The sequence below is a fragment of the Haliotis rufescens genome, unplaced genomic scaffold (genome assembly GCF_023055435.1).
Source record: "Haliotis rufescens isolate VD_foot unplaced genomic scaffold, xgHalRufe1.0.p SCAF_122, whole genome shotgun sequence".
NCBI classification, from domain to species: domain Eukaryota; kingdom Metazoa; phylum Mollusca; class Gastropoda; order Lepetellida; family Haliotidae; genus Haliotis; species Haliotis rufescens.
In genome coordinates, this window is record NW_025963805.1 from 715,039 (window position 1) to 730,379 (window position 15,341).

The 15,341-nt window shown below is 43.1% G+C and overlaps 1 protein-coding gene across 1 annotated transcript in view; it reads left to right on the top strand.

Moving 5' to 3' along the window:
- LOC124118560 (cubilin-like) overlaps positions 1–12,519 on the top strand; it is a 31,450-nt gene extending 18,931 nt beyond the window's left edge. The window contains exons 11-17 of the mRNA XM_048393940.1: positions 1,586–1,676; positions 3,071–3,201; positions 3,999–4,157; positions 4,665–4,752; positions 6,960–7,072; positions 7,720–7,878; positions 11,856–12,519. Coding sequence (XP_048249897.1) covers positions 1,586–1,676; positions 3,071–3,201; positions 3,999–4,157; positions 4,665–4,752; positions 6,960–7,072; positions 7,720–7,878; positions 11,856–12,025 — 911 coding nt within the window. The 3' untranslated portion in view covers positions 12,026–12,519. The remainder of the gene's footprint in view (positions 1–1,585; positions 1,677–3,070; positions 3,202–3,998; positions 4,158–4,664; positions 4,753–6,959; positions 7,073–7,719; positions 7,879–11,855) is intronic.
- The last annotated feature ends 2,822 nt before the right edge of the window (positions 12,520–15,341 follow it).

The window sequence follows — 15,341 nt, forward strand, 5'->3', positions numbered from 1 at the left end:
TATTATTTCAGTCGAAGAGCTGTGCTCCCTTTGTGCAAGGGGCTTGCGAAATAGCTCAACTTTAAATTCCTAAGAAGTTATATCTATCCGTAACTAGTATTTTTGTATCACCAACATGAGTTTTGGCACCATTGATCTTTTTGGGTTATTTGTTGCTCAAAATAGACTTGTAGTTTTTTGGGAATCGGCAAATAGTACTGAGTCATCGGGAAACAACAAATGACAAATGTTTAAACCATTAAGTGTTATATTATTACTTTCAGATTTGATATAAAGTGGAAGATCATTGAGGAATTTATTAAATAATGTGGGAGACAAAATGCATCCTTGTCTTATCCCGATGTTGGAGTTCAAGGATTGCGAAATGTCCTTGTCAGTTTTCACTACGTACGAGATATAGTGACGATATTATTTTTAATACATTTCCTCGGGTTTAATTTGATATCTGTGTTAGAAATAGTGATATATCAACTGAATCAAAGGCCTTTTGAAAGTCTACAAAGCAACTGTGTTTTCTTTTCTGTTTACATTTTGTAGAATATATTAATGTTTGAAGAACAAATACATTATCTGATGTTCGGTATCCCCTTCTAAATCCATACTGACAGTGGACTTGAAAGTCAGATTCTAGACTAATGACTATATTTCCCTATTACTTGCAGGGTACATGTGCCACACACGGTCTCGTTACAGACCTCAAGGCAAAACGATGTAGCACATATGTTACAGGGGCAGCTGTAACACTACTGCTCTCGTTAAAGGGGGTCCCAAATATCCACCCTGCCACACACACTTTGATTGTCCTGTGATGGGATTCGAACATCAGACCTTCACCTTGTCCATATGACTAAAGCGGTTAACCCCGTCAGCAAGCCTACACAGTTCGATGGGACACATATACTGATACTGATTTAATCTAAATGTTACCAGTAAAGTTGATGGATTTTCGAATGACTTTTGTTTGAAGTACATTTTTAACTCTTCGACACTCAAAATTCTGAATGTTGTGATTCACACGTTAACATTTCACTATTTAACATTTCGCTATTTAGGCTTATAAGGGAACTGGTTCTAGGGCCTCGAGGTGTCACTCAAAACCCGGCCAATAAAAATAAATAAAAATCAAATTTCCCGCGGACCCTGTGTTGTCCGTATCAGCTGTAACACTACTGCTCTCTTTAAAAAGGACCGCCTCCGTGGTCTAGTGGTAGAGCGTCCGCCCGGAGAACGGAAGGTCCGGGGTTCGATCTCTGGCCGCGTCATACCAAAAGACGTTAAAAGATGGTACTTGTTGTTACCCTGTCTGGCGCTCGGCATTAAGGGGCTAAAACAAGAACTGGTCGGCTCGGAGTCAGTATACTGTGTCTGAGTGGGGTGTCCATGTTAAACTGCGGCATGGTATCTCAGTGGGCTAGCACTATAAATCGGCATCAGTCCGGACTAGTACAAGCAGCCACACACACACACACGCACGTACATGCACGTCGCTATATAAGTGCAATAATCTTGGACGCGACGTTAAACCCCATTTCACCTCACCTCACCTCTCTTTAAAAAGATGTACGCTACACTGTTCTCGCTACAGGGTACAGATGTAAGAAGGAGACTCAGGATATCGTGGTATCAGTACAGCCCGACCTCCTCAGCATGGACCTACCTGACTTCCACGGAGCAAGGTAAACGTCCAATACTGCTTCTCTAATACTGGGGACGTCATAGACACAACACACATGCCCTTGTGTCGGTGCTGAAATATTTCTAGACGATTTAACGGCACGAGTGTAAGGAATTCGCTATCATATTATAAAGATATCATAGGATAACACATTCTATCATTTGAAAAACCCGTGACAATTATTGGTCTAGAAATATTTAAGCAACGACACAAATGCCTGTGTTAATAGTGAGTGAGTGGATATGGTTTTACTCCGCTTTTAGCAATATTCCAGCAATATCACGGCGGGGGACACCAGAAATGGGCTTCACACATTGTACCCACGCGGGAATCGAACCCGGGTCTTCGGTGTGACGAGCGAACGCTACAACCACTAGGCTACCCGATAACCCCTGTGTTAATAGAGTTTTAAGTAAAGTTGATGAGTGAGTGAGTGAGTGTGGGTGGGTGGGTGAGTGTGTTGGTGGGTGGGTTATGGTTAAGTGAGAGGGTTTGGGGAAGGTAAATGAGTCATGATTAGCTGTCGTGACATTACTCACTCACTCACCATAGCACAAGAGACCGAGAACATAAAGTGCGACCCAGCAAATGTCGTTTAACCAGACGAGCTTCTGTTTCAGGTCCGCCCAGTCATCTAAGGCGCCGCGATTCGCTGTGCAGAGTTGCGTCCCTTGGGCACGCCAGAAACTTATAATTGTGGGTTCGAATCCCGGTTCGCCCCAATTATGTTTCTAGGTTTGTCAGCACCATACCCGTGCTCGTGGGTTTCACCGAAGTGGTAAACGTCTAAGACCTGCATCACTTCGGGCTTTCCTCCCACATTAAGCTGGAATCGAACCCGGGTCTTCGGTGTGACGAGCGAACGCTCCAACCACTAGGCTACCCGATAACTCCTGTGTTAATAGAGTTTGAAGTAAAGTTGAGTGAGTGTGGGTGGGTGGGTGAGTGTGTTGGTGGGTGGGTTATGGTTAAGTGAGAGGGTTTGGGGAAGGTAAATGAGTCATGATTAGCTGTCGTGACATTACTCACTCACTCACCATAGCACAAGAGACCGAGAACAGAAAGTGCGACCCAGCAAATGTCGTTTAACCAGACGAGCTTCTGTTTCAGGTCCGCCCAGTCATCTAAGGCGCCGCGATTCGCTGTGCAGAGTTGCGTCCCTTGGGCACGCCAGAAACTTATAATTGTGGGTTCGAATCCCGGTTCGCCCCAATTATGTTTCTAGGTTTGTCAGCACCATACCCGTGCTCGTGGGTTTCACCGAAGTGGTAAACGTCTAAAACCTGCATCACTTCGGGCTCTCCTCCCACATTAAGCTGACACGCCGTGATATGACTGGAATACTGTTAAAAGCGGCGTTAAACCCAACTCACTCACTCACTCACTCTGTTTCAGGTCCACCCAGTGTACATTCCGCCTGCGGGCGGCCGGAGCGGACAAGCTGGTCAAGTTAACGTTTAAGGACAGTAACCTGGTCCGAGGGCCGGGCGTACCCTGCAGTGGCGACTATTTCGTGGTGTTTGACGGTTAGTAGGCTGCATGGTCTTATGCAGACACAAAAACAAACTATTTATAAGAATATTGGTATTTTATGTTTGTGTAAACAGTACACGGACGAGGTGAGCAGACTTAGTGAGTGAGTGAGTGAGTTGTGTTTAACGCCGCTTTTAACAGTATTCCAGTCATATCACGGCGTGTCAGCTTAATGTGGGAGGAAAGCCCGAAGTGATGCAGGTCTTAGACGTTTACCACTTCGGTGAAACCCACGAGCACGGGTATGGTGCTGACAAACCTAGAAACATAATCGGGGCGAACCGGGATTCGAACCCACAGTCATAGGTTTCTGGCGTGCCCAAGGGTCGCAAATCTGCACAGCGAATTGCGGCGCCATAGACGACTGGGCTACCCGTGCCCCCGAAATGGGCCTTAACGTCGCGTTCAAGATTATTTAACGTATATAGAGACGTGCATGCACGTGTGTGTATGAGTGTCTGATTGAACTCGTTCGGGCTTATACAGACACAGAATACTGACTCCGAGCCGACAAGTCCTTGTTTTATCCGCTTATCTCCGAGAGCCAGGCAGGGTAACAACAAGTTCCATCTTTTAATGTCTTTTTGGTGTGACGCGGCCAGTGGATTAACATAAAGATATAACTTGCATTGATAATGTAAGTAAGAATAGAACTTGTAAAGTTGATGAAAATAAAAACGGCAAAAACAAACAAACAAATAATTTTTTTGAGGTTTCTAAGTTACATGAACTGTTTGTTCCACGTGTGTTTTGTGACATATGTTTTCGAGGTGGTTCGTCCAACACACAGGGTACAACCGGTCATCGCCCCGACTGGGGGAGTACTGTGGACAGCGCCTCACTCGGCAGCCGGTCTTCACAAGTACATCCCCCTACCTATTTGTGGAGCTCATCACAGCAACAGCCGGGCACTTCGTTCACGTGCAGTGGGAATACTCCTCATTGGAAGGTACAGTACCCGAATCGTCACCTTTCCGTTGCAAGTAAATACATAATCTGTGAATACATAAAACAGAAAACGAAAGGCAACCATTATGTTGGCTAGAAGAGGGGTACAGTAAACTACGGTTATAACGAACACGCTTATAACGAACTGACGGATATATCGAACTTACTTTTTAGTCCCGACTATTTGCTGTAGTTATGCTGTATACATGCTTATAACGAACTACGGTTATAACGAACTAAAAATAGTAGTCCCTTTGAGTTCGCTATAACCGTATTTACTGTATTTTCTATCAGTATTACCATTTAGTATTTAGTATTTTGTTTGTAGTGAATTAAAGGTGGAGTCGATATAAAAACGATAATTAATGTTTGACCCACCTTCCTTTTTTAAAGTCGCCTTAAGGTAACACGTGACTTGTTTTCATTGTAACGCGTTCCTCAAGTAACGTCAGACCGACACTTAAATGTGTCTATGCCCCCAGACATAAGTCTGACATGTTTTTTCCAGATAACCGGTGCTTCGGGACTATGGAGCTAGAATCCTCGGAGAGGGACCAATTCATAGATTCGCCGGGTTATCCGAGCTCCTATGCAAGGTATGTGCTTTCGCGTCAGTGTTGGGGAGCGGTCGGGTGGTCTACTTGATGAATGATTAGTTCGCCACCCCGAAGACCTGGTTACACTGTTGTTATGTTGGTTGGTTGATTTGTTGTTTAACGCCGCACTCAGCAATATTCCAACTATATGACGGCGGTCTGTAAATAATCGAGTCTGGACCGGACAATCCAGTGATCACGAGCATCGATCCACGCAATTGGTATCGATGACATGTATCAACCAAGTCAGTTAGCCTGACCACCCGATCCCGTTAGTCGCCTTTTACGACGAACATAGTCACCTTTTACGGCAAGCATGGGATGCTGAAGACCTATTCTACCCCGGATCTTCACGTGTCTGGGTACACTGACTCTAGGTGTACACTGACTCTAGGTGTACACTGACTCTAGGTGTACACTGACTCTAGGTGTAAAACCATACCCTGTCACACATCAGTTTGTTGCTAACTAGTTAAGACTAATCGTTTTCAGATAACTACCATGGTTAAAATTTTGTCAGCGTCAAGAGACACATATATAATCTCACGATGATTCACAATGCATATGTAGCGGCCATAAACTTCCGAGTCCCGTGAGGTGGTTCGAAGCACGGACCTTCTGATCCGAGGTAGAACGCCTTGTCCACATAACCAAAGAGGTTAACACCGCCAGCAAGCTGAGAGGGTACGGGTGTCACCTGTAGGTTAACACCGCCAGCAAGCTGAGAGGGTACGGGTGTCACCTGTAGGTTAACACCGCCAGCAAGCTGAGAGGGTACGGGTGTCACCTGTAGGTTAACTCCATGCCCTGCTACATCCTCCCCGTCAACAGAAGATACGTTCCGGTCGTATAGCGGGGCACTGAGACTTATTTTGCTCAGTTTGAACGCGCTCAACACTCTTGGCGCCAATGAAGCGGCCATACAATGCACGTGTCCTGCGATGGCATTCGAACAACAGACCTTCACCTTGTCCATATGACTGAAGCGGTTAGCCCCGTCAGCAAGCGTACACAGTGGGGTGTATCCACTCCTGCCACACCTACATTGATAGTGATTTAATTTTAATGTGTTTGTTAACAGTTAAATTGATGGATTTTCGAATGACTTTTGTTTGAAGTACATTTTAAAGTCTTCAACACTCAAAATTCTGATTGTTGTGATTCACACGTTAACATTTCACTATTTAACATTTCAGTTTTTATCATTTCACTATTTAACATTTCATTATTTGACATTTCAGTATTTATCATTTCACTATTTATAATTTCACTATTTAACATTTCAGTATTTATCATTTCACTATTCAACATTTCATTATTTGACATTTCAGTATTTATCATTTCACCATTTATAATTTCACTATTTAACATTTCACTATTGTTTTAAGTTAATAAGGAAACTGTCGGGCATGGAGGCGTCACCAAAATTCCTGCCAATAAAAACTTATTCCAATTTCCCCCGGATCCTCTGTGGCCACTGACACTCTATCAAATAGCCGATATAAATGTGTACTCAGTTTAATGGTATTCTCGGTTCCTCCCACATAACTTTTTGTTTTCAATAATAAACTTAAAAACGTCCTACCGATCTCTCCACTTTTGAGAAAATCGTTCCCTAGAAACATTTAATTTTCTTACGCAGCTTGTGAATCATATGAAGCTGAGTCTATGTAAGGCAAGAAGGCTGACATTGTCGCGAGATGCGGTCCCCGGGATCCGTTGATCCCGGCTTCGACCCCCATATTCGCCCTGTGTCTATGTATGGCAGTAAGGCTGACACTGTCGCGAGTGCGTCCCGGGATACGTTGATCTGGGCTTCGACCCCCATATTCACCCTGGTTATATCATTGATTGATTAGCATCCTCCCTGCAGTGAAGAGTGAATGAGTGAGTTGGGTTTAACGCCGCTTTTAACAGTATTCCCGTTATATCACGGCGTGTCAGCTTAATGTGGGAGGAAAGCCCGAAGTGATGCTGGTCTCCAACATTTTCCATTTTGGTGAAACCCACGAGCACGGCTATGGTGCTGACAAACCCGGAAACATAATCGGGGCGAACCGGGGTTCATAGGTTTCTGGCGTCCCAAAGGGACGCAACTCTGCACAGCGTGCAGTGAAGTGTTTTACGAAGATGTTCATCTACCACATGACCATCCTCCCACGACAAGCGCGCAAGCATCACTCAGTGTCCTGATATTTGACCCCCAGGGACCTGAGCTGCCTGTACCTTGTCACCTCCCCTGGGGACCACGCCGTCAGAGTGGACCTGCTCGACCCCTCCCTCCCTGCTGACTGCTCCGACAACATCACCGTGTTTGACGGTAAGAGTGTTCCCACACCTGCATTCCTGTAATAGTATGAGATGAGACTTAACATCAACACTCTGAATAGTGTTAATTATATTCAGGGGAGAAAAAGCGACCACTGATTTTATGCTGAAAATGTTATTATTTACAGTTATTATTACAGTTTTATGAATTTTCCGGCCCAGTGACCATATGGAAACCTGGAAAATGATCTGACCACAAATATAACCAAACGCGGACTAATCTCACTCACTCACTCGCCCATGAAAGAATGGTTCTAAAACAGCAAGAACTTGGTCGTAGCTCACGAAATCGTCGACAGTGAGGACAGTTAAATACGTAATCGTGTTCTCATGCGTCTTGTCTTGGAGATGATGGAGGCGATTTTGTTATTCTTTAGATCTTTAGATGTATTTAACTGTTCCTCTGTTCCAAGTCACTCACTCACATTCGGCGATAAACTAAACTTACCTACTGATACCTCCCACATGAATCTGACGCGTGGTGATAAAACTGAAATACGGTTCAAATCAGTGTTAAATCAAACTCACTCACTCACTTACTTCTCCCACACGAAGCTGACGCGCTGTGATATAACTGAAATACTGTTCAAAGCGGTGTTAAACCCAATTAACTCTGTGCTGTGTTGACCTGTCTCCTAGGTAACAGCACGACAAGTCCTGTGTTGGGGACCTGGTGCGCCTCCAGTAACAACACCAGCCTCACCAGCTCCCACTCGGCAGTACTGCTCCAGTTCACCTCCAGCTCTCACTCCGGGACCAGCAGGTTCAGGGTCAGATACCTAGACGACGTACCTAAGTGTAAGTTGTGATGGTCTGATGTGTTGAGCTAAGTGTAAGTTGTGATGGTCAGATACCTAGACGACGTACATAAGTGTAAGTTGTGATGGTCTGATGTGTTGAGGTATCTAAGTGTAAGTTGTGATGGTCTGATATGTTGAGGTATCTAAGTGTAAGTTGTGATGGTCTGATATGTTGAGGTATCTAAGTGTAAGTTGTGATGGTCTGATATGTTGAGGTATCTAAGTGTAAGTTGTGATGGTCTGATTTGTTGAGGTATCTAAGTGTAAGTTGTGATGGTCTGATGTGTTAAGGTATCTAAGTGTAAGTTGTGATGGTCTGATGTGTTAAGGTACCTAAGTGTAAGTTGTGATGGTCTGATATGTTGAGGTATCTAAGTGTAAGTTGTGATGGTCTGATACCTAGACGACGTACCTAAGTGTAAGTTGTGATGGTCTGATATGTTGAGGTATCTAAGTGTAAGTTGTGATGGTCTGATGTGTTAAGGTACCTAAGTGTAAGTTGTGATGGTCTGATATGTTGAGGTATCTAAGTGTAAGTTGTGATGGTCTGATGTGTTGAGGTATCTAAGTGTAAGTTGTGATGGTCTGATGTGTTAAGGTATCTAAGTGTAAGTTGTGATGGTCTGATATGTTGAGGTATCTAAGTGTAAGTTGTGATGGTCTGATGTGTTAAGGTACCTAAGTGTAAGTTGTGATGGTCTGATATGTTGAGGTATCTAAGTGTAAGTTGTGATGGTCTGATGTGTTGAGGTATCTAAGTGTAAGTTGTGATGGTCTGATGTGTTAAGGTACCTAAGTGTAAGTTGTGATGGTCTGATATGTTGAGGTATCTAAGTGTAAGTTGTGATGGTCTGATGTGTTGAGGTATCTAAGTGTAAGTTGTGATGGTCTGATGTGTTAATGTACCTAAGTGTAAGTTGTGATGGTCTGATATGTTGAGGTATCTAAGTGTAAGTTGTGATGGTCTGATGTGTTAAGGTACCTAAGTGTCAGTTGTGATGGTCTGATATGTTAAGGTACCTAAGTGTAAGTTGTGATGGTCTGATGTGTTAAGGTACCTAAGTGTAAGTTGTGATGGTCTGATACCTAGACGACGTACCTAAGTGTAAGTTGTGATGGTCTGATATGTTGAGCTAAGTGTAAGTTGTGATGGTCTGATATGTTAAGGTACCTAAGTGTCAGTTGTGATGGTCTGATGTGTTGAGGTATCTAAGTGTAAGTTGTGATGGTCTGATACCTAGACGACGTACCTAAGTGTAAGTTGTGATGGTCTGATATGTTGAGGTACCTAAGTGTAAGTTGTGATGGTCTGATGTGTTAAGGTGCCTAAGTGTAGGTTGTGATGGTCTGATGTGTTAAGGTACCTAAGTATAAGTTGTGATGGTCTGATATATTAAGGTACCTAAGTGTAAGTTGTGATGGTCTGATGTGTTGAGGTATCTAAGTGTAAGTTGTGATGGTCTGATGTGTTAAGGTACCTAAGTATAAGTTGTGATGGTCTGATATATTAAGGTACCTAAGTGTAAGTTGTGATGGTCTGATGTGTTGAGGTATCTAAGTGTAAGTTGTGATGGTCTGATATGTTAAGTTACCTAAGTGTAAAATGTGATGGTCTGATATGTTAAGGTACCTAAGTGTAAGTTGTGATGGTCTGATATATTGAGCTAAGTGTAAGTTGTGATGGTCTGATATATTGAGCTAAGTGTAAGTTGTGATGGTCTGCTATATTGAGCTAAGTGTAAGTTGTGATGGTCTGATATATTGAGCTAAGTGTAAGATGTGATGGTCTGATATATTGAGCTAAGTGTAAGTTGTGATGGTCTGATATACTGAGCTAAGTGTAAGATGTGATGGATAAATAAATGAATATTTGTTGTTTATTTATTTTATTGCATCTGGGTCCCGTTATCTTACTTCTCACATTGGAGGGCGTTCGCCTAGTGGTTAAAGCGTTCGCTCGTCACGCCGAAGACCCGGGTTCAATTCCCGACATGGGTGCAATGTGTGAAGCCCATTTCTGGTGTCCCCCGCCGTGATATTGCTGGAATATTGTTAAAAGCGGCGTAAAACCTCACTCACTCACTCACTCTCACATGGGGTAAATGTCCAAGAACTGCCCAAGTTGTGTCCTAACCTCTTACAGTTTACACAAGGTATTTCGCGTTGTTGTTTGGTATCGCCTCTTACAGTTTACACAAGATATTTCATGTAGTGGGGTTTCAGCCTCGTACAATTTACCAAGTATATTTCGTGTGGCGGTTGTGGCTCAGCCTCGTACAATTTACACAGGATATTTCGTGTTGTGGGGTTTCAGCCTCGTACAATTTACCAAGTATATTTCGTGTTGTGGGGTTTCAGCCTCGTGCAATTTACCAAGTATGTTTCGTGTTGTGGGGTTTCAGCCTCGTACAATTTACCAAGTATATTTCGTGTGGCGGTTGTGGCTCAGCCTCGTACAATTTACACAGGATATTTCGTGTTGTGGGGTTTCAGCCTCGTACAATTTACCAAGTATATTTCGTGTTGTGGGGTTTCAGCCTCGTACAATTTACCAAGTATATTTCGTGTGGCGGTTGTGGCTCAGCCTCGTACAATTTACACAGGATATTTCGTGTAGTGGGGTTTCAGCCTCGTACAATTTACCAAGTATATTTCGTGTTGTGGGGTTTCAGCCTCGTACGATTTACCAAGTATATTTCGTGTTGTGGGGTTTCAACCTCGTACAATTTACCAAGTATATTTCGTGTGGCGGTTGTGGGGTTTCAGCCTCGTACAATTTACACAGGATATTTCGTGTTGTGGGGTTTCAGCCTCATACAATTTACCAAGTATATTTTGTGTGGCGGTTGTGGCTCAGCCGCTTACAGTTTACACAGGATATTTCGTGTTGTGGGGTTTCAGCCTCGTACAATTTACCAAGTATATTTCGTGTTGTGGGGTTTCAGCCTCGTACAATTTACCAAGTATATTTCGTGTTGTGGGGTTTCAGCCTCGTACAATTTACCAAGTATATTTCGTGTGGCAGTTGTGGCTCAGCCGCTTACAGTTTACACAGGGTATTTCGTGTAGTGGGGTTTCAGCCGCTTACAATTTACACAGGATATTTCGTGTTGTGGGGTTTCAGCCTCATACAATTTACCAAGTATATTTTGTGTGGCGGTTGTGGCTCAGCCGCTTACAGTTTACACAGGATATTTCGTGTTGTGGGGTTTCAGCCTCGTACAATTTACCAAGTATATTTCGTGTTGTGGGGTTTCAGCCTCGTACAATTTACCAAGTATATTTCGTGTTGTGGGGTTTCAGCCTCGTACAATTTACCAAGTATATTTCGTGTGGCGGTTGTGGCTCAGCCTCGTACAATTTACACAGGATATTTCGTGTTGTGGGGTTTCAGCCTCGTACAATTTACCAAGTATATTTCGTGTTGTGGGGTTTCAGCCTCGTACAATTTACCAAGTATATTTCGTGTTGTGGGGTTTCAGCCTCGTACAATTTACCAAGTATATTTCGTGTGGCGGTTGTGGGGTTTCAGCCTCGTACAATTTACACAGGATATTTCGTGTTGTGGGGTTTCAGCCTCGTACAATTTACCAAGTATATTTTGTGTGGCGGTTGTGGCTCAGCCGCTTACAGTTTACACAGGATATTTCGTGTTGTGGGGTTTCAGCCTCGTACAATTTACCAAGTATATTTCGTGTTGTGGGGTTTCAGCCTCGTACAATTTACCAAGTATATTTCGTGTTGTGGGGTTTCAGCCTCGTACAATTTACCAAGTATATTTCGTGTGGCGGTTGTGGCTCAGCCGCTTACAGTTTACACAGGGTATTTCGTGTAGTGGGGTTTCAGCCGCTTACAGTTTACACAGGATATTTCGTGTAAAAGTTGGGTCTCCACATCTGACTTTTTTATACAGGGTATTTCTTGTTGTATTTGGGCCTCACTATACTTTTGTTCGCATTATACTTCGTGTTGCAGTTGCTTCCCCCGAGGATCCGCGCGTGCTCCCCGCTATAGCGGCAGTGGTGGGACTCGCCAACAGCGTGGGGCTGGTGTTCCTGGTGTCGGCTGCCTGCTGCTATTGGAGGAACAGGACCCAGAGGGGCACCATGGTGATCGAGGAACACCTGGATTTGGCAGAGGGATAGACGAAGGGAGGTCTATGTCTAGAATCACGACCTCAGCTTAGACACAAGTCCAATATTATTTTTAAGAAGCTTTGCAATATGTTCGACAATCTTTGACTATCTGACTATAATAAGCATGGATGTTTAATCCCAGTAAGGCACGAGTCCCACCCAGGAAGGGCAACATGTTATAGGGGACTTTATCAGGAAAGAAAAAACTTTATGTAAGTCGACATGAAGTTATTTCTCCTGCTTAAGACAATGTTGCAAAAACAATGCAATAACTGAACTGAACTTTTGCTTTTAGTTGTCTTCATCTGATGATTTGGTCATTAGCAAACACAACATATTTTCTTTTTTTCTGTTTAGGAGGATATACTTCAACTGTATTAATGATATTGTTATGCTCAAATATGTTTCATCAAATGTTTTTAAACATAGTATGCTCAAATATGTTTCATAACTCCTTTATAAATATAACTTTGCATAAATGACTGAATTAATAATATATTAACTTGGTCTCGTTGCTATATGGCCGAATAATGCCGATGCGACGTTAAATTTTTAACTCACTCACTCACTCAGAATAGTGTGAGTAAGTTTAGTTTAACGCCGCTTTTAACATTATTTCAGTTATATCACGGCGTGTCAGCTTAATGTGGGAGGAAAGCCTGAAGTGATGCAGGTCTCAGACGTTTACCACTTTGGTGAAACCCACGGTGCTGACAAATATAGAAACATAATCGGGCGAACCGGGATTCGAACCCACAATCAAAGGTTTCTGGCGTGCCCAAGGGACGCAACTCTGCACTCTTAGGGTAATATACGCACAGCTATTGATATTTCGCTTTTGTATATGCCTGGATTTAGTCAAGTATTCTCCTACAATGTGTTTATGTACCACGAATGAATGATGCCATAAAGCCCTGGATCAAACCTTCCAGACAATTGTCATCGCTTCAGAATCAAAAGAAACCAGGAATTCTGAATAAACAAATGCAGCTGTATTGTACTTGAGTTTGATAACGAATTTATTCTTCGTCTCGTTCGTTCGTACGTTCTTTCGTTCGTGAATGAAGGTTTTACAGTCAGCATGTTCCCCTCCAGAACGAGGTGGCCCCTAAGTTATCAAGTTCTGTCTAGAAATAATATAGGTTGACGCCGCTCATGTTATGACCATATTTACATTAGCCTGTTGGAGACCGTCACCGTGGGCTTGTGGATAGAGCGTCTGTCGGGATAGCGGTAATTCGGCTCGGAGTCAGTATACTGTGTCCCAGTGTGGTATCATGTTAAATTGCTGCATAATATATCAGTGGAGTGGGGGTTAGCCTGATCAAAAAGCGTTCGTTCGTCACGCAGACTGCCCGGGTTTAATTCCCCACGTGGATACATTGTTTGAAGCCCGTTTCTGGTGTCCGCCGCCTTTATATTGCTGGACTATTGCTACAAGCGGGTTTTAACACAGTACACACACTCACCCAATGGTCAAGCACTGCAAAACCGGTGTTGGTCCAGACTAGTTACAAGCAGCCACAGACACACAGACACACATCACACTCACAAACGCGGGGGGCACGGGTAGCCCAGTCGTCTTAGGCGCCGCGATTCGCTGTGCAGAGTTGCGCACCCTTGGGCACGCCAGAAACCTATGATTGTGGGTTCGAATCCCGGTTCGCCCCGATTATGTTTCTAGGTTTGTCAGCACCATACCCGTGCTCGTGGGTTTCACCGAAGTGGTAAACGTCTGAGGCCTGCATCACTTCGGGCTTTCCTCCCACATTAAGCTGACACGCCGTGATATAACTGGAATACTGTTAAAAGCGGCGTTAAAACAAACTCACTCACTCACCCACTCACAAACGCGCATACACGTTGCTATATAAGTTCAATAATCGTGAGCGAGAGACGTAATTTCACCTCACCTGGATTACCTGTTGGGGACTATTTTACCTGTTGTATACACTTATAGGAGAACAGCTGTATTTCACAGCACCATTTGGGTTAACAGTATCTAAACCATGGCTTCTTTGTCTTTGTCCATGGTCAAACGAAATGAATTGTTAGTTGACCACCACTTGGCAATGGTGGAACTTCTTTTTTCCCCATCATTTGTCTTGATCATAGAACAATTTCATGAAAAACATTTGTCGATAGCGGGGTTCGAACCCGCGAGGTCCGCACTGAAGGCTAACGAATGAATTCTTTGCCACGGCGGCATGGGGGAACGAATATGAAATTAACAAGTAAATATTTACTTACATATGTACCAATTGCTCATCCCTTTATGAACTGCGAAATGTGTTTTGTGCAATTTTTATACAGTTTGTTACTCTATGCATTCTTGTATTTGTACAGCACTTGTGATTTTGAAGCTTTTCGTTCAACGAAACAAACAGATAGAAAAGAAATTACTATTATCTTGATCAGGGCTATATTTGCTCATAATTGGCCCATCAACATGGACAAGTAATATTTAGTTGATTGATAAATGTGCTCGAGTTGGTCCAAATTGAATGGCCCGGGACATGCATTTCATAACCCAAATCGGCAAAGTGCGAGGTGCACGTGCGAAAGGCGCGGGAAACATATTTCACGTGCTTCACGCAGGGCCGACTCACACAGTGTTCTCACAGTTGAGCATAGAGTTCCTGAATATCTTTCAAAATACCTTTAACAAAACAATGTTTTCTAAGCATTTTAGGTGCCATAAAGGTTGCGCGCGCCTCGTGGTTTAATTAACCATTTCAACGATTAGACACTGGGTCCGCGTGGTCTAACCTGTACTTATTTCTCAGATTGAAGTCGTGGGGCAACTCGAGGTAAAAAACACACGACGTTGTTACTCATTTGAAGAATATTTTTGTTTTTGTACTTAGCATAAATTTTCGATTGGATTAATTCTTTATAAGTGTACACAACAAAGAGTTTCCGCGATCATGAATATTTTTGGGATAGCTTATAAAGTAAAGACTGAGCACACATTTTTTTTATAAAAGATATCCCCAAATATATTTATGATCCCTACTGTAGTATAGTAACACTGCAAACATAAGGTCCTTCTAATGACATATTAATATAAACTGCCGACTAAAATACAATTAGATTTGACCAAATAATTACAAACGTTACCAAAACGTTACATTGTTGAAAACAGTCGCCGAAACACTGCAAACTTAAGGCCCGAAACACAGCAATAATACCACCCGTATGACATACATCACCATCGAATAACCATTTCGTGTTTGTTTTATTGTAGCCACCATTAAACATGGGTGTATACTTTCTTTTGTACAACAGCTTATGTCTTTATCCGTTCATTATTTCTACAGAGGCG